Source organism: Macrobrachium nipponense, chromosome 36, assembly GCF_015104395.2.
Source record: "Macrobrachium nipponense isolate FS-2020 chromosome 36, ASM1510439v2, whole genome shotgun sequence".
NCBI classification, from domain to species: Eukaryota; Metazoa; Arthropoda; class Malacostraca; order Decapoda; family Palaemonidae; genus Macrobrachium; species Macrobrachium nipponense.
Genome location: NC_087220.1, coordinates 27,329,586 through 27,351,991, shown reverse-complemented (window position 1 = coordinate 27,351,991; position 22,406 = coordinate 27,329,586). Strand labels below are relative to the sequence as shown.

The 22,406-nt window shown below is 40.3% G+C and overlaps 1 protein-coding gene across 1 annotated transcript in view; it reads left to right on the top strand.

Moving 5' to 3' along the window:
• Positions 1-19,305, top strand: part of LOC135203282 (protein krueppel-like) — a 194,811-nt gene extending 175,506 nt beyond the window's left edge. Inside the window, exon 3 of the mRNA XM_064233039.1 lies at positions 15,073-19,305. Within this exon, the coding sequence (XP_064089109.1) occupies positions 15,073-16,883 (1,811 nt within the window). The 3' untranslated portion in view covers positions 16,884-19,305. The remainder of the gene's footprint in view (positions 1-15,072) is intronic.
• The last annotated feature ends 3,101 nt before the right edge of the window (positions 19,306-22,406 follow it).

The following is a 22,406-nucleotide window of genomic DNA, read 5'->3' as shown; positions in this document are numbered from 1 at the left end:
TATATATATATATATATACATATATATATATTCTAGGGAGAAGGTGAGGCTACCAGGGTACAGCCCTTTGGTTTTCTTGTCAAGCCTTTTAGGGATGAAGACGCTAGCCTCACACCCCTTCTCTTGACTTCAGCAGATGCTAGTTCCTACTAACAGCTGGCAGGACTAGCCAGCCGTAGTCTTGGAGCAATCATCCCTGGCTCACAGGGAAATAGTGAGGCCTGTTTAGGTGGAACTGATAACAAATAAAAAAAAAACCTGAGCAAGGTAAGAACTCCAGAAGAGCGCAGTGGGAAGTCGCAGATATACCACCGAGCTATAAGAACTTAATTTAATATGCGTAGTTGTGAGAATAGAATAGAAAATATAGAATTTAGGCCAAAGGTGAAACACCGGGATCTATGAGGTCATTCAGCGCTGAAAAGGAAACTGACAGCAATAAGATTTCAAAACTGTAACAGGAGAAGAACTGCCTTTATCAAAGGCAATTTGCAAAGTTCTAAACTTTAATATAGCTTTTGAGTTCTGCAGTGAATAGACGTTGTCTCTGCAACCATCTGAACAACCACATCCATTGTTCTAACTAGGCCCATCAGTACATAACTAGAGGACCAATCCAACATTCCCAATGATTTTTCTTCTTCATCAGCTCAAGAGCCAGAGCAGGCTTGGACAAACCATGGCAGAACGAGGGGGGTTATCCTCTTCATGGATTTTTCCAGCCCCATGTAATTCTCTACTAAAATTAGTCGTCCTATTTTCGAAAACCGTTAGGAAGTTATTGCAGTGAGCCTTACCGATTGTATTACCCAATTATTATTATTATTATTCATTACATGATCCTTACTCATATGGAAAATAGCTCACAGGGCCCCTGTCTCTGAATTGAAATTCAAGCTTCCACAGAATATGATGCTCATGAAGAAGTCAGAATCTTCAACGTTGCATTCTTAATTCTTAGCTTACAACAAGAACCTTTTGTCGTTCAGTAAAATGCGAACCTTGCTTTTCACTTCTGAGCTGTACAGTGGCTATATAACAGTCTGCATGAACTCCGTGCTTTATCAGCTGCGTCTAATTCTTTCAGTTTGAAATGACAATCCTAACTAGAACCAGAAACTCCCTTTACAGTCTTGGCTGGTCTTCTGGTATAGTGGTTAGTGTCGCGAAGGCCAGTCAGATGTCGCGGGTTGGCGTCTCCCCCAGGCCGAAGAAAAATCACTGGCTCTGCATCATGATCAGTTACTGTTGCAGTGTGTGGTCTGGAATGGAAAGTTGGAACCAGCATATTCTCTGGAAGCTCGAACTTCAAGTCAATGTGCTCCATGTGAATAGGTTTCATCTACTGAAATAATGACGATAATAATAATGGTTTTAACTCAAGAGCAATTTCTGACAACCCAAGTGGAATCTTTCTCAAGAACACACACACACACACACACACACACACATATATATATATATATTTATATATATAATTTTCCTCCTGTCATTAAAGCCAATTCCCAGCTGCCAGCGATCTATTCGAAAAACAGTCACGTGATTTACCATTTTACCCTTTTTCCTGATATTGCAGATGGAAAAATGAACGACTTGCAGACCTCAAATTCCAAAATGAACGTTGCCAATACCTTCATGAAGAAAAAAATCTTCATTTAAATTTTCCTGCTGCTGCTAAATTTTATACATTACCATTGCTTTAATGAGTTTCCATTAAAAAAAACCTTTATTATTATTATTATTATTATTATTACCGACTTGAAATTCCAGTTTCTAAAGAACGTTGAACCTCCCCCACCGCAGAGCCCCACACTGAAGCAGTAACTGACCACCATACAGAACCAGTGATTTTTCATCGGCCTGGGCGAGACGCGAACCACCGACATCTGAATAGCGTTCATGACACTAACCACTATATACCAGCGGACCCTCAAGTTGATTTTCGAGCACAAATTTCTACCTTATGACAGTTAAATGACCAACATACCAATGGGGATGCTATATTTATCAGTCTGGAACGGATTTCGAACCCAAACTATAAAAAGATGTGACAGATAAAGCCACTGGTATGTTTATCAGTGAAGGAATCCAATATCTTTAAGCTTTTGAGGCGATAAAGACCTTTCGTGTTCCCAATCCTCGATATGCTAGTCATAAAGCACAGGCATTTCCTATCTTCTGGTCTCTGACAATGAGGAATGGCGTAGTTCGTGTAACGTATAGACATACGGCTGTGAGTGTGGCATTCTTGAATGTACATAATGCGTCTCTTCTCAAATATGAGGCATCTTATTGAAAATTCCTCAACGAAAAGAGGTTCAGGAGTTATTATATTACTGGAAATTCTTTACAGAAGAGTTTCGGGAGCCATTTCACTCGTATGAAAGATGTTGAAGAGTTAAAGACGCGATAAAAACGTAAAAAAATGCGCAGAGTTTTCTATAAGTATGCAATGCAATGCTGTATGAAACTCTCGGCCACGAACCATGAAACTTTCAACCAACCCGGTGGTGGCCTGACGCACGATCATGGCTAACTTTAACCTTGGCTAAAAATAAAAACGACTCAGGCCAGAGGGCTGCAATTTGGTACTGTAGATGATCGGAAGGTAGATGATCAACATACCAATTTGCAGCCCTCTAGCCTCAGTAGTTTTTAAGATATGAGGGCAGACAAAAAATGCCGTCTCAATAGATTTAGATTTCTTTTACAGAAAACTACTAAGTAGTGTCATTTCCATTTACTATTACAACTACTACCACCGCTGCTACTTGAAGTTGCAACTGATATCGATGTTGCTCATTCTCCAATGAAACCGTTTCAGTTTTAATGTATATTACCGTATCAAACAGACGCTCAATACTTTAGTTTACACCGTACATGCATTTATTGATTGCATTCCTCTTTCTTTTTCCCCCCTCTCTCTCTCTCTCTCTCTCTCTCTCTCTCTCTCTCTCAATGCGACCTCATCACTTGCACTCTTTCTCCCCTCTGCTTCATAGGCCTAGTAGAGAGAGAGAGAGAGAGCGAGGGGACCGACCAGGGCTTAGCCATCCTAAGGCCAGGCGAGAGAAGACCCTCAGATGAGGGTCGAAGGGGGTTCCAGAAAGAGGGGAGCGCCGGGAGCACACTCCATGCAAAGGAGGAGAGAGAGAGAGAGAGAGAGAGAGAGAGGGCGAAGGGCGGGGGTGGATCACACTCCAGGGAAACTCTCTCTCTCTCTCTCTCTCTCTCTCTCTCTCTCTCTCTCTCTCTCTCTTTTCCTCCACTGGAGGCCTTCCAGTAATTCCTGGGTTCCTGACATATGTGCCTTCATGAATATGTGTTGCTCATGTTGAATAAGCGCTAAACAATTCTCTCTCTCTCTCTCTCTCTCTCTCTCTCTCTCTCTCTCTCTCTCTCTCTCAACCTGAACATTTGCGAATGCCATGTATTTACGTTTACAACCCATGATTTTAAGGCAACTTTTGATTATATATATATATATATATATATATATATATATATACATATATATATATATATATATATATATATATATATATATATATAACTTTATATAGTATATATCATTTATAGTATATATATACTATATATATATATAGTAATATATATAATATACATATATATGTTATTGATAAATATAAAAGATTGCTGAGGAATTGATACTCAGTAACACTAAAGCTAAATTACGATGACATCGGAAATAAAATCAGAACGGGAGAGATGTACAGTCAAGTTCAAAACAGGATATTTATGAAAATGCATGAAATATCATTAGTTAAAAAAATTCAAACTAGTAAATTATTATTATCATTATTATTATTATTATTATTATCATCCACTGACTTGGAATCCGAGCTTCCAAAGACTATTATGATGTTCTTTAAGAAGAAGTAAGAGGAAGTCAAGGGGAAATACAGAGAGAAGAGATCTCAATTATTAAAAAATAATAAAATAATAGAAATGAATTAAAATGCATAGCACCTTCGCTTGAGCTTCTGAAGACTACAATTAAGGGCATCCTCAGTAGGGAGGCTGTTCCCCAGCCCAACGTGTGAGGAATCAAGGACCTCTGGATCTGAGAAATTAAACATTAAAGAAACATAAAGACGACCATCCATGTGTTGGCACTTTTTCGCGGTTCCTATAAGTTTTCACGCAAGACACACCGAGAGTGTAACAGCAATAAAAAAAAAAAATGGCAGGCCTATTTATAGGCTGAGAGAGAAGAGAGAGAGAGAGAGAGAGAGAGAAACCTTACCTTACCTTACATCTTGTTCGGGTTGCCCCAGGTCCCTCAGTGTGAGGCACCTCTAATGTCTACCAGAGAGTTGCTAGTACATCTTCCGGTATATTTTGCAGAGAGAGAGAGATACAAATGCATCATAAGAAAATATGAACATAAGTACTTTCTTTCGTGACTGTATGAATATACATATATATATAAATATATATATATATATATATATATATATATATACATATATATATATATATATATAATATATGAGAGAGAGAGAGAGAGAGAGAGAGAGAGAGAGAGAGAGAGATAGAATCCTCCAAACAATGGCAATGAAGAAGCAACGCGATGGTAAAACACAAACTCAAACTGGCTTTACCCCGATGGGGAAGGGGAAAGAGAGGGGAGGAGGCCTATACACAGAGGGTAGGAGAAGAAGTGGAAGAAAACTGGCCCTTCCCCCTCCTCCCATCACTCCCTCCCATACGGGGGAAAAGGAGGAGGAGGGGGAGCTGATATTGAAGGAATGGGGTGGGTTGTGGAGGGGTGGGGGTTCCGGGAGGGGAACGAGGCAGGGATTCCCCAATTCCCATCCCGTTAAGTTTAGAAAATGACAAGGAAAATAAACGTGGGGGGGGGGAGGGGGGAAGAAGAAGAAGGGAGTGGATTGGTTAATAGAACAGGAACAGCCCTTCCGTGACTCACTGCAGGGACAAGGGTGAGCAACTCGGCCGCGTCAGGTGCGAGGAGACACTCCAATGAAAAGGGAAAAAGTGAAAAGGTTTGGAGAAACTGTGCAATCTTCAGTGTTTGAATGCACAGAATGGAATATAGAATCTAGGCCACATGCAAAGCGCTGGGACCTGTGACGTCATTCAGTGCTGAAAGAGAAACTGACAAGCAAGTAAGTCTGAAAGATATGACGACGAAAACCTCAAAACAATTGCACTACGAAGCAATTGTTAGGAGAGAGTGGAAAGTCAGGAACGAAAGGGGTTGCAGCTAGGGGCCGAAGGGACGCTGCAAAGACCCTTAAGTAATGCCTACAGTACACCACGCCAGGTGCATTCACTGACTGCACTACCCCACTACTAGGAAGCCAGGTGCAAGGAGCATTTTGCGCGAACGAAAGGCACGAATAAAAATGGAAAATGGAACGACAGGCAACGAAAACAAATAAAAAGATTGGAGATAATGTGTTTGAATATTTAGTAATTCACTTTCTTTCGATTCTCTGCATCGTGTTTCAATTCTCACTGGAAAATGCGATTGGTAAGAACAAAACAGACTGATAAACAAGAGAGAGAGAGAGAGAGAGAGAGAGAGAGAGAGAGAGAGAGAGAGAGAGAGAGAGAGAGAGAGACCCCCAAGATGAAAAAAAAAAATCTTTTATAAGGGGGCGGCCTCGTGTGACCCCCACATTGTTGACATGAAATGTGGAAAGAATTTTGATAAATGAGAGAAATAATTCGAGTGGAAGGAGGAGGAGGCGAAGCAGAAGATCATCGGAGGAGGAGGAGGAGGAGGAGGAGGAGGTGGTAAAAATTCGATGGTAAAAATGGGAATAATAATGCAAGTGAGAGAGCGGAAACCTAATATTTAAATGCATTACGAACACGTAACAGAGAGAGAGAGAGAGAGAGAGAGAGAGAGAGAAATTGTGTATTTACACCATGCCGGTTCTTGCCAGCACGGGGCCTTGCCCAAAGGAAACAAGATGTCTAGCGTAGACCTCTGGACTCTGAACAACCAGGAGCAACCAAGATAAGGGGAATGAGAGGCTTGGCGAAGGCCTTTGGACTCTGTACAACCTAGCAAACAAGATCAAGGGTAGGCGTGAAAGATGAAGTGAACAGGGATATATTGTGAGAGAGAAAGAGAGAGAGAGAGAGAGAGAGAGAGAAGAGAGAGAGAGAGAGACCTTACCTTACCTTACAGACCTTACATCTTGTTCGGGTTGCCCCAGGTCCCTCAGTGTGAGGCACCTCTAATGTCTACCAGAGAGTTGCTAGTACATCTTCCGGTATATTTTGCATCTTCCAATCTTGGATGGTCTGGGATGCAGTTTAGATATTTGTCGAGCTTATTCTTAAACACATCTACGCTCACTCCTGATATATTCCTCAGATGAGCTGGCAACGCATTGAATGACGCTGCATTATCGATGCTGGTGCGTAGTGGATTAATGTCCTGTGTGCTTTTCCTTATTTTTCCTGGTATAGTTTTGCACTATTAATCTACCTCTGCTTGCTCTTTCTGATATTTTTAGTTCCATGATATTTTCTGCTATTCCTTCTATCTGTTTCCATGCCTGAATTATCATGTAGCGTTCTCTTCTCCTTTCTAGACTATATAATTTTAAGAATTGTAGTCTTTCCCAGTAGTCAAGGTCTTTAACTTCTTCTATTCTAGCTGTAAAGGACCTTTGTACACTCTCTATTTGTGCAATATCCTTTTGATAGTGTGGGTACCATATCATATTGCAATATTCAAGTGGACTACGAACATATGTTTTATAAAGCATAATCATGTGTTCAGCTTTTCTTGTTTTGAAGTGCCGTAACAACATTCCCATTTTTGCTTTACATTTTGCCAACAGAGTTGCTATTTGATCATTGCATAACATGTTCCTATTCATCATCACACCAAGGTCTTTAATTCTTCCTTATTTGTGATTGTCTCATTATTAGGTCCCCTATATGCATAAAGCTTTCTTTCCCTGTCTCCATAATTTATTGATTCAAATTTATCAGAGTTAAATACCATCCTATTTACCTCTGCCCAATCATATACTTTGTTAAGGTCTCTTTGTAGAGCGTTCCTATCTTCATCACAAGTAATTTCTCTACTTATTCTTGTGTCATCTGCGAAACTACTCACTACCGAATCCTTAACATTATTGTCTATGTCTTCAATCATAATAACAAACAGTATTGCAGCTAACACCGTACCTTGCGGCACACCGGATATTACCTTGGCTTCATCCGATTTCTCGTCGTTTGCAATAACTATCTGTTTTCTGTGTGTAAAAATTCTTTTAACCATCTTCCTACTTTATCCACGATATTGTGTTTTCTAATTTTCTTCGCTAATATTATGGTCTACTTTATCAAAAGCTTTTGCAAAGTCTAAATAAACCACATCTGTTTCATTTCCGCTTTTCATATTTTTGAATATGTTCTCACGGTGGACTAACAGTTGGGTTTGTGTACTTTTTCCGGGTACGAAACCATGTGTCCTTTATTAAACAAATTATTTTTTATTAAATGTTTCATAATATTTTTCTTCATTACCCTTTCATACACTTTCATAATATGTGATGTTAGACTCACAGGCCTATAATTACTTGCCTCTAGTCTTGATCCACTTTTGAAAGTAGGGGTAATATATGCTAATTTGGTGCTCATCATAAATCTTGCCTGTATCTACACTTTGTCTTAATAATATTGCAAGTGGCTTTGCGATAGAATGAACTACTTTCTTTAACAAAATAGCAGGAATTCCATCAGGCCCTGCAGCAGCTCCATTTTTAATTTCATTAATAGCCTGCACAATATCAGCTTCATTAATATCTATGTCAGCTAAATATTCACTATTTTCATCCCTTACTTCTATATCATTATCTTCATTATCTATTCTAGGGGTGAATTCTCTCTTATATCGTTCTGCCAGTATGTTGCAAATTTCCTTTTTTTTTTTTCATTCGTTAATCTCCCTTCAATTCTTAGAGGGCCTATTTCTATTCTTCTTTTATTCATCTTCTTCGCATATGAGTATAATAGTTTGGGATTTGTTTGATATTAATAGGGTTTTTTCTTCCAAGTCCCGTTTTTCATTTTCTTTTGATTGTATAATCTTTTGTTCTGCATTTTCTATCTTACTTTTTAGTTCTATAACTTTCCATGCATTTTTTTTTTTTGCTAGACCTTTTTTCCACTTTCTGATTTTCTGGAACAAGATCCTTCTGTCTCTTGTTATGCATGACTGATGTTTACTTTTCTTCTTCGGTATATATTTATCCACTATTTTCTCTAATATATAATATCTCCGTATTTACCTTTATGTCATCACTTACGAAAATATATCCCAATCTTTGTTTAATTCTTCATTTATTTTCTGACCATTTTTTATATTTTTACTGTAGAAGTTGTATTTTCCATATCCTTCCCACTTTTTCATTTCTTGCTTATCTCTGTTTTCACTTGCTTTGGAATGGACTGTTTAATTCTATGACATTATGGTCTGAAATACTCGCATTATAAACTATTATTTCTTTAACATAATTCATCTCGTTCACAAATACTAGGTCTAAAGTATTTTTCCTTTCTTGTTGGCAGGTGATTTATTTGTTGAATGTTGTATTCTAGTAGCATATCTAATAGCTTTTCGAATTGCCTCTTATCTTCTGCACTACTATTACTCTCTTTTTTATATGTATAAGTACATCCACAATCTCCTATTTGTTTCTTTCCCAGTCTACGAAAGGAAAGTAGAAGTCTCCAGATAGGAGAATAGTCCAGTCCTTGTGATTTCTACATATATCATCCAATTTTTCTATTATTAAGTCAAACTCTTTAGTATTAGGAGGTCTATATATTACTATGTTCATTAATTTTTCAGATTCAAATTCTACCGCTATTAGTTCACATTCTGAGTTACTATATTTCTCATATATTTTTTCCTTGTTTTTTTGTCTTTCCCATATATTGCGGTTCCCCCCCTTGATTCTATTTTTTCTATCTGATCTATAAGTTTGAAACCCTTTTATTTGATCATCATTCCCAGTCTCTTGGGAATACCAGGTTTCACTTATATTCATTATATCTATTTTCTTTTCAATTTGGGTTAGTTCTTCTAAGTACTCTATTTTCTTTTTGAGTTACTCGTAACTAAACCCTGCGCATTCATCACTATGATGGTTTGGGCGTGTTTTTCTCCTTCATTTAATATTGGTAATAATAAGGATTTTCCCATGTCTCTTTCCTGTTCTGGTATGTTGTTCTTTTTTTCATTTCCAGAAATTCTGACATTAAAAAATCCAACTTTTCCATAATATTTGTTCTTCCTTCATCATAATTATTCATTTTGTGTCTGAATCTGCAATTTTCTCCATATCTGCAATATCCCCTTGCATAATAAAAACGTTATTATCTCTTGAGTAGAGAGAGAGAGAGAGAGAGAGAGAGAGAGAGAGAGAGAGAGAGCATGTACCGAGTGAAGAGCTGAGAGTGAAATATATTCAAGGCCTAAGGAGAGTCAGTCTTGAGAGGAGAAGGTTAATGGACCTCTTTAGTCATCTCTTGAAAAATCCCTCCTTTTCCTTTTCAAAAAAAAAAAAAAAAAAAAAAAAAACAAAAAATAAAAAAAAAAAAAAAAAAAAAAAAAAAAAAAAAACAAAAAAAAAAAAAAAAAATGATTTTGTGTTTAACCTTCACCGAGGGAATGTTTAAGGATCGGCCTGGCCTTACGCTTGGTGGCTACCCCCACCCCCCACAAATCACATGCTTTGTTTCCAATCTGTCTGGTACTGTCTGTCTGGTTCTGTCTCTCTCTCTCTTCTCTCTCCTTCTCTCTCCTCTCTCTCTCTCCGCTTTAGCAAAACAAAAGAAGTCATTCATATTTACAAATGTATGTAGGCAGCCTTCATCTGTTGGCCTGAGTTACTTTTTATTATTTTTTTTTTTTTTACCAATCAACCATATCTCTTCTCCTCACTAACAAGAAGGTACTATAAGGATAGATTGTAGAATTTAGGCCAGATGCCAAGTGCTGGGACCTACGAGGTCGGAAAGATGTTAGGAGAGGGTGGAAAGTGCGACGAACGAAACAAGGAATATGAATGGAGGTACAGTAGAAGGAATGAAAGCAGTTGCAGCTAGAAGGCGAAGGGACGATGCACTCTCTTTACTAATGCCTACAGTGCACCGCGTAAGGTGCACTGACGGCACCACCCCCACCTACGGGGGGGGGGGGGGGGGGGGGATGGAGCCCCATGCCCATTTTGAGAGGCATCCCCTATGAACAAAATAGATCATGGTCTCGATTCTATGGACATTTACGAGGAAAACGCAAAAAAAATAAGATTTACTACACTCTCCGAGCCCCGTCTCATTCCTACATGAAATGACATTGAAAACGTATGTTTCAAAGCCTATTTTTTCTGCATATCTCCGGATCTCCGTCGGAAAGGAAGTGCGAAGTTCATTGCCGATGCCTGTGTCTATATATATCATATATACCTCGGCAAGAGGAGACGCCATTTCCCGAAATACATCGCCTCATAAACTGCACGACGGCCGCTACGATTTCTTTTATGCGTCTCTGGAACACTTCTATCTGAGGGTATTTCTCTTCTATCTCCTTCCCGAACTCGTTTGTGGTATAACTGAATGTTTAAACGTATATACGGATGTTGAGATTTATTCATCATCATTCTATAGGAGAGAGAGAGAGAGAGAGAGAGAGAGAGAGAGAGAGAGAGAGAGAGAGCGTATATGTGTGTGTCGGATATAATCAGAAGGAGTATTTCCCCCACGTGGTTACCATCAATATAAATGTAAATGCCGGCTATGGAAACCAATTTTCTTTCGGCCTCGTTGCAGTAGAACGCGACTCCAATTTGAGGTGATGTTTCGAATGGTGGAGCAGAGGCGCCTCTTGAAGAGAGAGAGAGAGAGAGAGAGAGAGAGCGTAACTTCTGCCCATCCATCTGTCGTAGTTTCGTGCAGTTGTTTATAGTAGCAACTGTTGCTCATCGTTATTCTTGGTTTGTCGTTTTTTAATTTTATACGCAAAGGCGTGCGCACGCGCAAGCAGATGGACACACGCACGGACGCACACTCACAACCCCATCTTTATATATATATATATATATATATATATATATATATATATATATATATATATATATATATATATATATATGGGTTCGATCGAGACCAAATCACAACACGACGGTCACTGCCCCATTCACAGTTGGGGGAAGATGCACTTGCTCATGGCGACTAACTATACCACCGTCATCCCCCGATGATTCCAGGAGACGGGAGGGTACAAACAACTGCACGCTCTCTCTCAGGAAATACGCGAGCTCATAAACAAAGCCTCATTCTCCTCTGAGTTCAGTACTGTTGTATTATTATTATTATCATTATTATTATCATGATTATTACTCGGATGAAACCTATTCATATGGAACAAGAAGCCCACCAAAGGGGCCACTGACATGGAATTCAGGCTTCCAAAGAATATTACAGCGTTCATTAGGAAGAAGTAAGAGTGGGTAAAAGGAAATAAAGAGGAGATCTCGCTTATTAAAAGATAAAACAAATTCATTTATAAGTAAATATGTAAAAATGAATTAAAATTCAAGGAGTTCAGAAGTAGTTAGACAGCGGGGCACATCGACTGCATATTGGTTTATGAACTATAGTAGATTCACATCAACCGTGCGTATAATGTCTATAGGCCAGTCCCTTACGATGCTCCTGATTGGCTGTTGATAAGCCAATCACAGGGCTCGAAACTCTCAAGTCTCTCTAGAGAGAATTCACACAGACAAGATTTATGTTCCACCTCTCTGAGGGATACGTCTTTCAAAGTATCCCTCAGGAAAGGTGGAAAATACATCCTAAGTGAACTCTCCCGAGAGACCGAGAGGTCTCAGCCCTGTGATTGGCTTATCAACAGACAATCAGGAGCGTCGTAAGGGACTGGCCTAGACATCAGATGCACGGTTAATGTGAATCTACTACAGTACAGTGTGTGTGTGATTCTAAGTCACCCCTAAATACCCCTTTTCCCCGCAGGAAAGGACAATAATTGTCCCTCCTAATATCCCTCTGGGAAAATTCCCTGCCATTACATGTCCAAACCAACCCTTTCATTGCAATGGAATGTGGACAGTAGGTCAAAGGCCAAGCGCTGCAACCTATGAGGTCATTCAGCGCTGAAAAGGAAACTGATAGTAAGAAAGCTTTAGAAGCGTAACAGGAGGAAAACTTCGCAGTTGCACGGTCAATCAATTGTTCGGAGAGGGTGGTTAGCAAGATGGAAGAAAAAGAATATGAAAGGAGGTTCGGCAAAAGGAATGAAAGGGGTTGCAGCTATAGGTGCCGAAGGGACGCTATCAAGAGCCTTAGGCAATGCCAACGGTGCACCACGTAAGGTGCACTGACGGCACGACCCTCCCAAAGAGAATTGTCTAGATATGGGGAAAATGGCCAAAAATTATTTAGTTTCCTTTTGAAGTTTTGGAAGTCTATGTTAATATTCTCCGAAACAAACTAATAAACAAGTAACGTGAATCTATCGTAAGGTTCAACCAAACATGAAAGAAAACGCGAGTTTTATTTTATTTTATTTATTTATATATTTATTTATTTCTGAGAAAGGTGAACTAACGTTCCTTAATATATTCGGGGCTTCGTCGCCCCCTCACTGATTCTATATCAGTGGTAATTCGTTGCTACATTCAGACTATTACCATATGTAGATATGCAGAGGCAGACAGATGTCTGTGATACACGATGATCTGATTTTATGGATATATATATATATATATAAATATATATTATATATATATATATATATATATATATATATATATATATATATATATATATATGGAGTAACTTGATCACTAAGTATATAAAACGTGATGCTATGTATAAATAAAGGTTTTTGCCACGAAGGAAAAAAAAATGAAAAGCGAGATAGCCAAGCACTTTCGGTCTAGTTCGACCCTTTACTCAGCCTGAGTATATATAAGTATATATATATATTATATATATATATATGATTAAAACTTTGAAGACAACCAGTAGCAGCCTATTAGGGGGAGTAAGTTAAGGATGACCATTCAAGTCGAGACCCACGGAGATAAGATGATACGGTAAAAAAAAAAAAAAAAAAATAATATATATAATATAATATATATATATATATACTATATATATATATATATATAAAACCGCCAAACCTTCTTCGGCTCAATCGAGTTTTCTGTCCGGTGGTGGTCTCAGCCAGGTCCGGTGGTAGCCTATGTTGTTGGTACCTACAGCACTGCCAGAAGTATGATAGGTAAATTTAACCTTATATAAAATCGAAACTACTGAGTCTAGAGGGCTGCAATTTTGTATGTTCTATGATGGGAGGGTGGGTGATCAACATACCAATTTGCAGCCCTCTAGCCTCAATAGTTTTAAAGATGTAGGGGCGGGCGGACGGACAGACAGACGAAAGCCGGACACAATAGTTTTTTTTTCTTTCTGTTAATTAAACTAAAAAGTGACGGAAAGAACAACACTGAATGGAAAGAATGCATGATTTGGAATTCACTGCTGATGGGTGGGTGCAATAAGAGGGAACCTTGAATATTCGGGAGGATGAAATGGAAAGTAGGCCTACGTAGGTGTCTGGCATAATGTGGGTGGTGGTTGACTGTGTCTATGTACTATGTACTACGTCTTCTGCGCTGTTGTATGGAGTGATTGATGGGCCAGCGTTATCATATTATATATATATAATATATATATATATATATATATATATATATATATATATATATATATATATATGTATATATATATATATATATATATATATATATATATATGTATGTATTTGTAAAATTTGGTTAATCATGAACAAAACTTATAAATGGCTTTAGAATAAGTACTTCTTGCAGTTTGATTAATAATTATATAAATAAATGAGGAAATGCCCAAATCCTCCATCTTCAACAAACCTTCCAACAATAATCTAACTATATATATTCTTTTATCTTTATTTTTCTGTTTCATCTCATCGCTGTTTGGTTTGGCCCCAAAACGTCACTCCCGAAATGGCTCTGTAACATATGGTTTGACCCCCGAGACACTCACTCGCCTCCACCTCCTCGAGTTCTCGAAGTTGCGACTGTGCCGCCTTTCACAAATACAGCTTCTTTCGTCATCATTTGTACGCACAACTTCCCAACTTTTTGTGGCGCACTGTTATCATCAGGGCCCAAGCATGGCCGGGTGGGGGAGGGTATACTACTTTCCCAGGGCCCGGCAGTCTAGGGGGACCGTAACAGCAGCTTGTTTTAACTTTTCTCTTTAGAGAAGAAACAAAATCATTCTTCCCTAAAAATTAAATTAATTGAACAGGATGGCGGAAACCACACTGTCATAGTCATGATCTTGTAATCAGTAGTATAGCATTTCAAAAACTGCTCATTACACTAAGAAAGTGTGATTCTTAGGCACAAGTTATCATTAATAACTACAGACTTTTGACGAATGCCTCCGCTGTTTTATTAGTAATATATTTTTATGATAATAATAATTCAGGTGATGAACCCTTTTCATATGGAACAAGCCCACAGGGGCTAGTGACTTGAAATTATAAAAACAGAGCATGATTGTATTCCAGGTATGTAGGTTTTGGTGTAATCAAAGACTTATTAGACCAATTTACAGAATTGTAAGTATTTCTAGTAGAAGCAATAGCAGTACAATAAGTAGTGGCATTCTCTTCCTTCTACATTTGCTTGTTTTCAGCACGAAAGTTGTACTTGTACAGAAAGCATAAAGGCAGAATGCAGTTCATCAAGAATTTGATCATAATGGTATAGAAAGCATAAAGGCAGAATACATACATCAAGAGATTTTATCATAATCGTTATTTTAGGCATTTAAACAGTTATTTGTATTTATATGACAGCTTTTGACCTTAGGAAACTTGTTTAAAGTAAAATTATTAAAATGGTGAACATTGTAACTGATTTCGTGAACTGACCTCAAAATGCTAACCAGATTATATTTTGTCTCTTCTTTTATTTCCAGGGCTGGTAGGAGGAGTGGGGCCAGCCACAGACACGTGCCCAGTTATGAAGGACAGTGGCGACAGTGAGAAAGACCCTGCCAGCGGTGGCCTATCTCACAAGACTGCCGCGTCAGACCTAGGCCTTGGTCTGGGAGCACACCTTGGGTCTACGCGACATTTAGCGAGCTCCCATCACCACTTGGCAGGAAGTGGTGGGAGGTCACTGCCTGGATTTCACGGATTCCATCCACTTCAATTAGCTGCCCTCTCCTCGCAGCAGCAAGCAGCCGCAGCGGCCGGCTTACTTTACCCGTCCTTAATAAGGCCTAATCTTAACCCAGCCACATTTATGGCTTCACTTGCAGCTGCAAGGTCAGGTCACCAGTTCCTAGCAGGTCAGCCACCTTCAGGTCTCCCTCCTGGCCTGCCACCAACTTCAGGGAACTTAACTAGTTTGCATGCAACACTAGCAGCGACAGATTCTTCGCGACAGAGAAATCTGATGAACAGCGTTTCTGGGAGTGACTCTGCTCGTCAGAGGGAATTACTGGCAACTCTGTCCAAACTCGCTACTACCTCAGCAAGTGCTTACCTTCCACACCACGACTCCCCTGTTAAACCCGATTCCTCGGCCCATGAAAACAGCCTTCGTGGAGGCTCTGTATTAGGCTCGTATTCTTCATCCAGTGGGTCTCCTTCACTGGCACCTTCGCTTAACCATCCTAACCTCATTGGTGCCACTTTGGCTGCTGCTACTACTACTGGAGGCTTAGGGTCTGAAACACCTTCACCCACTGCCGGCTCATCGCCCCCTGGTAGTAATGGTCGATATGATACATATACCAGTACTCCTAATGCTACCCCTGCGAGAAAGTCCGCAGCCGGCCGACCCGATCGAGTGTTTACTTGCAAAATATGTAACAGAAGTTTTGGTTATAAGCACGTTTTGCAAAATCACGAGAGGACGCATACGGGAGAAAAGCCTTTCGAGTGTAAAGAGTGCCATAAGAGATTTACTCGGGACCATCATCTCAAGACACACATGCGGTTACACACAGGTGAGAAGCCTTACCACTGTACCCACTGCGATAGGCATTTTGTACAAGTTGCCAACCTTAGAAGACACCTTAGGGTTCATACAGGGGAACGCCCATATGCATGTGAACTTTGTGCTTCCAGATTCTCAGATTCTAACCAACTAAAGGCGCATATGCTCATCCATAAAGGAGAAAAACCCTTCGAATGCGTAAGGTGTTGCGGGAGGTACCGAAGACGCCATCACCTAATGCATCACAAGTGCCCTAACGATCCTGACAGCGATAAACGTTCTGATGCCATCCAGTTTGGAGAGACGACATTTGCCGAAAGTGATACCTACTCCATGGGACCAGAGGATGACGAAGAGGATGACTTTGCCGACGAAGACCTGCAACCTCCAGCGACACTGCTAGAAGAAGAGACTCTTCCTCTGGAAAAGCGCCGGGAGAGAAAGAGTCGTGACCCTAGGCGAGTGATTACTCATCCGATGATCAGTCTGATGGGCAATGAGCGACTGGTCGACACGAACCATCTCCTCAGAGGTTTACATTCTACTCTTCCTGAACAGACAGAGCCTGAAGATCTCAGCGTAGCAGGATCTCGGAGTCGCGATCGCAATTACTCTGGGATGTCTGCAGGGTCTAGTGTCACCAATTACCCTGTTGGGGACCTGGATTACTCTCGAGACTCACTTGGTGGCTCTCGCGAAGAAGACGCTGCCAGTGAAGGTGGTGACGACACCAGGTTTTCCCGTCATAGCGACGAAGAGGAAGCAATAGCCTCGCGTTCATGAAACCACCTCTTATTTTTATAGCAGAGGCTTTCTGTTTCGTCTCATGACAATAATAAGTAAAAACCAAGAGACTTTTTGCAGTTTGGAAAGAAGAAAGATTTCAGTGGTCTTCAGCTCTGCACGTAGCCTTCGCCCTCATTGGTGCACCCATGTGACACTGCCAAGGTGCTGTGTGTCACTCTCGTCCACCACCCGTTGCCCCTTGTTGGAGTTAATAGAATATTTATATATTGGGCAGCTGGTGACGGACAGGGATCCATCCACATCCTTGTTGTAATATAGTCTAACTCTCCTTTAAAGAAAGCACCTTTTCTTTCAAACTGGATAAATAGTTTTATTATCTACAATCATACAGCTTCTACTACTACCACTACTATTACTACACACTTTCTCTTCTTCTCAAATAAACTGTTCTCCCCCTAATCATCCACTTCATGCATCGGGTCCCAATACTTCATTTGAATAAGTGATCTATAACCCGCCATTGGTTAGATGATCAGTAGTATCTATCTATTCTTGTGTGCCGTGATCCCAACATAGGTCGTTACTATTATTAGTCATTCCAATTCACAGGGAAATGTACACTTTCGTACATGAAACGAAGGGATTTAGTTATTATTATCACTGTGAGTATGGAAGTCGAATATGTTTTCAATCATCAGATTTTACTGTTCACTGCCATTAAAAGACAGATTGCTTAAAAATAGAGATTTTGTTGTTTAATTGTGTTATGGATAATATTTTATAAATAGTCTGATATTAACCGTTTAAGCAGTCTTTTTTCTTAAAATAACTAGTGAACTCGGGTTAATTAAAACTCTTACCTTAAGAAAAAAGACGTCGCACCATTTGAGGTAAGACAAACTTCTCTATAATTATAGTGTTGGAGCCTATTCAAAGAGAATGTGACACTGCTGTTTTGGAGTATGAAATGACGTGGTTAGAATCAACTAGGAAACGATAATGTAGATTGCTTTCTAGCCCAGGAGGTGTACTGTAAGGATAGGTGAATCATTTCACACTACGAAATCATCCTGGCTCAAATCATTAGTAACCCTCCCGAAAGACAGTACAAACATTCCAAGGTTATATTATATATATGCTATTTTAAGGCAAACGAAGATAAAAGTTCTAGCTTATCGTACCAAACACCCCTGAATGCACCAAACCACCAGTTTAGGTTAAGAATGCATGTTAGTAAAGAGGGACTGCTTGAGAGAGAGAGAGAGAGAGAGAGAGAGAGAGAGAGAGAGAGAGAGAGAGAGAGAGAAAATGCCACTAATGGAAAGCCATACCAGCAGGCCAAGTCATTACCCGACTGTTCCACCCAACCTTCTCGCAAAACTTACTGTAATCTTACTCTAGCTTCACTCAGGTCCTCCGACTGTGTCCCTCCTTTTCTGACGTTCCCTCGCCCTTCCCCGCCCTTAGAAGATGACGCTGGGCGGCGGCGGGGGCGGCGGAGGGGTTCGGGACGAAGGAAGGGAGAAGTGATGCATACCAGGGTGTATTCTCTCTAAGACCTTTGCCAGAAAGGCATGCTGTCCGGAGGACAATGGGCGGGAAGAGTATGAAGTGTGACAGAGGAAGATGAATGGGGGAGAGAGGAAGGGAGGAAGGGGGGACAGGCTTTAATCAAAATGTGCAAATCTCGATGGAGGTTTTCTTCGAATAGGAATGGTTCCACCCAGGTATTCTCCGTAACTAGACCTGGGGTGAACACAATCAGCCTTGTGCTTGTTGTTTGTTTCTTTGTAGAACACTTCCAAGGACCGAGAAGCAGCTGTCATGAGATGAGGCTTATGTCTCTGTCTGTCTGTCCAAAATGTCTGATTTCAATCATGAGTTACATGTGCAATCTGCTTAAAAAAAGTTGCTAAAGCACTGACGTCAGATGTATTTCCTCATGAACTGGGAAAAAGATACTACCTCTGTCAGTTTACTAGATAAAAAACGGCAATTTCACGTATAGATTTCAGGGGAGACAGTGATTGCCAGTACTCAGCAAAAGTTATTAATAGATAGATATCAGGAACACCACACGCAACTTCCCAGATAATGTTTGAAATAAATCACAGATTCGAACTGTGTCCACGAACTCACAGGGAAAAAGGCAGACAAGTGGAAATGCGCGAGATTAACGCCTCTCCTCACTGATTTCCATCTTAATCCTCCACCCTGCATTCACCTCTGCTAGCATAGGGGAACCGAGTCCTCTCACACAAACAAAAATAGTAGGCCGTTGGAAGGAAGGAAGGGGCTGTCCAACTTGCCACTCTATACTGGTGCGAGACATCGTGAAGTTGTTGGTTTGATGAAGTGTGTGTGTGTGTGTCAGAGAGAGAGAGAGAGAGAAAGAGAGAGAGAGAGAAAGAGAAAGCTATTTTCCGTTTAAATCTTTTTTAGAGTAATTGTAAAGAATATACACGACTGCAAAACCTAGATAAACTTATTTTGCAGGAGGGAAAGCATGTATATATATATATATATATAATGTATTATATATATATATAATATATATATATATATATATATATATATATATAATATTCCATAGAAATATGTTTGTAAGTAGTCTTGGTTTCTCATATACATATAGGCTGTAGGTTCACAGGCAAAAGGAAGGCCACTGAACGTAGTATTTCCCAGAGTGATAACTGCTACTATGAGTGTGTATGGCGACGTCACAGAGTGACTGGCTGACGTCAAGAGTAGTTTGGTAAATGAACAATGTGATATTGAATAAGCTCATGAGTATATATCATGGACAAGTCTCCTCCGTGTTCACACTTTTGAAGATATTTAGTCTTTGACCGACTCTTAGATTTTGTCTCTTAGATTTTAGGATATGATGTAAGACATTCCAGCAGGGAAGGGCTCCTTGTAGTGAAAAAAAAAAAAAGGGTACCTCACCTCACCCCGCCCTGGTTATTCAATAGTTCCTAGCCTTTGACATGAACTCCAGTTGACAAGAACTCGCACCCTCGCTTATACCCCTGGTATTTCCGAATACAGGGTTTAGTACAAGACACGACAGATATTTTAGATTCTTTTTTTTTTCAAGTGTTAACTCACTCGATAGATCTGAGGTACTCCAGTTCTTGTGAAAGGCCCAGAGGGAGGTTGCCCCTGCCCTCACGGGAGGAAGGGCGGGCGAGGTCTTCCAGATCTTCGCCTCGCTTTCCTCCTCCTCCTCCTGTGGGGGAGTTGCGATCTCCCCTGACTTCTTCGTTGTTACTCAGGGATGATTATTTATGATCGCTGTTGTCTTTCAACTGCCCTTTCGACATTTCTGTTACGCGTGCACACACACGGCTGACATTCTTCCCGTCAGACCAAATCATCATCATCATCATCACCTCTCATAGACCGATTCACAATCTCTCTCTCGATGATCACTTCTCTTCGCCCGAACTTGTATTCATTCATTCATTCACAAATCTTCCATTTCTGTTGCGTCTCCGGATAGGTCGTCCTCGGTCACCCGTCTCAGGAGATATGTGCAATATTATATAAGACTTTATCTTGCCGGGGACTTCCTATTCAGTGGACGTACAACTCAAAGCAAGTCTCTTCTTCTTCTCCTCCTCCTCCTTCCTTCCTTCTTTCGTATACATTTTTCCCCTCGTGAATTCCCGTCCTTTCCCCTTCCCAACTCACCCAGTTCCTCGGATGCCTGGATGCCCACCCGTTTCTTTTGTAGATATCCCGAGGGGGTGGCACGCTAGGGCAGACTGTGCAATAATGGGGCACTCAGGAGGGCGAAGGAGAGTGCAAGCAAGCCCCGTCGCCCAGACAACCGGCGGCGGCGACCTCCGAACACGCCCTTTATTGAGAGAGATGCTTATTTGGACCGTTTTCACATATTCATTCACGATTGGAAATATTCGAAACGTCAGTTTATTGGCATCGAAGAAGAACAATACCACGTTCGTTCGAGTAAGAGCAAATTTACACCGAGGTCACGGTATTTTCACAAGTGTGCAAAATGTGTAATATTTTTTTCCTTCATCCCTTGATTGTGCGCGGAAAAGTACTTGAAAAGGAACTGAGATTATGTGTTCATCTTGAAAATGAAAAAGTTTTTAAGTGAAATTATTCAATAACTTACATTTAGTTTTTTCATGAAATGCCAATTATGTATCGTGACGAATCCATTTTGGCCTGAACCCAAAGCAGTACGATCAGAGGTAAAACAGAAAAAGGGTCAAATGTGTTGAACTGGCCAGATGCGGCAATCTCTAGGGCGAGACTGAAGAAGCCACTTTGGAAAAAAAGGACGCGACAGGGAAACCGACTTCTCCTCCTCCTCCTCCTCCCCCTTCTCCTCCAGTGAGTGTGTGCGTGTGTGTGTCGTCGTAATGAGTAACTTGACGAAAAAAGAAAAAGAAAAGTGGAAAGAAACGAAGTTCGGTTGAAAAAGCCCCGTGATTCACGTAGGTCTCTGGATCAGTTCAGACCTCCTCATGATCATCGAGCTACACACACACAGGCTGCGAGAGAGAGGGAGAGAGAGAGGGAGAATGAGAGGGGGAGAGAGCAATGCAAGCCTTGTGGAGGGATCGCATAATGTTCAAAATAATATTGATGTTGGATGCTGCAACTTGTTCCAGTCAAATATTCAGGGATTAATCTGTCCTCTTTAGCAAACAGAAATTCTATTATTATAATCATTATTATTATTATTATTATTACAATTGGAGCAAAAATTGTTGTAGTGAAAAATATGTTTACTTCATTATTCGAATATTTCTTTGTATAAGGTCTCTAAGTGGTGATAAGGAAATTGTGTTTAGGTGTAAGCGTGATTTTATTGTATATAAATCCTTCGGTCGCAAACGACCTGCTTGCTGGTGACGCTGGTTTTGGAAAACGACAACAACAAAAATCTACGTCAATCTAAACAAGTGTCAGGTCTTGCAAATGGAATCTTAAGCTAGAAGATTTTAAAAAATTAAATAAATCCTGGTGAAAGTAGTTTCAATTTATCTATGACGCTTTGGAATGTCATTTTCCAATGAATTTTTTAAGCGTACAAATATGTCATTTTCAAAGTGCAAGAGAAATATTGCATTAAATATACCACCTTGCAATGTTCATTGACTTTTCGAGCCCAGAACGTGGGAGGAGGAGGAGGTGGAGGAGGAGGAGGGAGTCTTCTACTTCCCTCTGCTCGTCTTCTGCTTCTTCTTCCTCTTGCAAAAACCTGCCGAAAAGCCAACGTCACTCAAGCATGTAGTTCGGACTGATCCATTCGGGAGAGTGGGGGGGATTCTTTGTTCCTCCACCTTCTGTTTACTACAGGGTCTTAATTCTAGAGAGTCCAGTCCGGTCTTTGCCCTTCCATGTTGTTCATTGGGTTCATAGTCCTCTTTTGTCCCTGGTGTCTCCAAACACAGACTGCATTTTCACTCTGCGTCTTTTCTACCTCATTTGTAATGACTACGCTGGGGGCGGGGGGGTTGTCAGGCGTGTATAAACATATTTATGTCTAAATCGTTTCCAAGGTTCAGTTTTATGTAC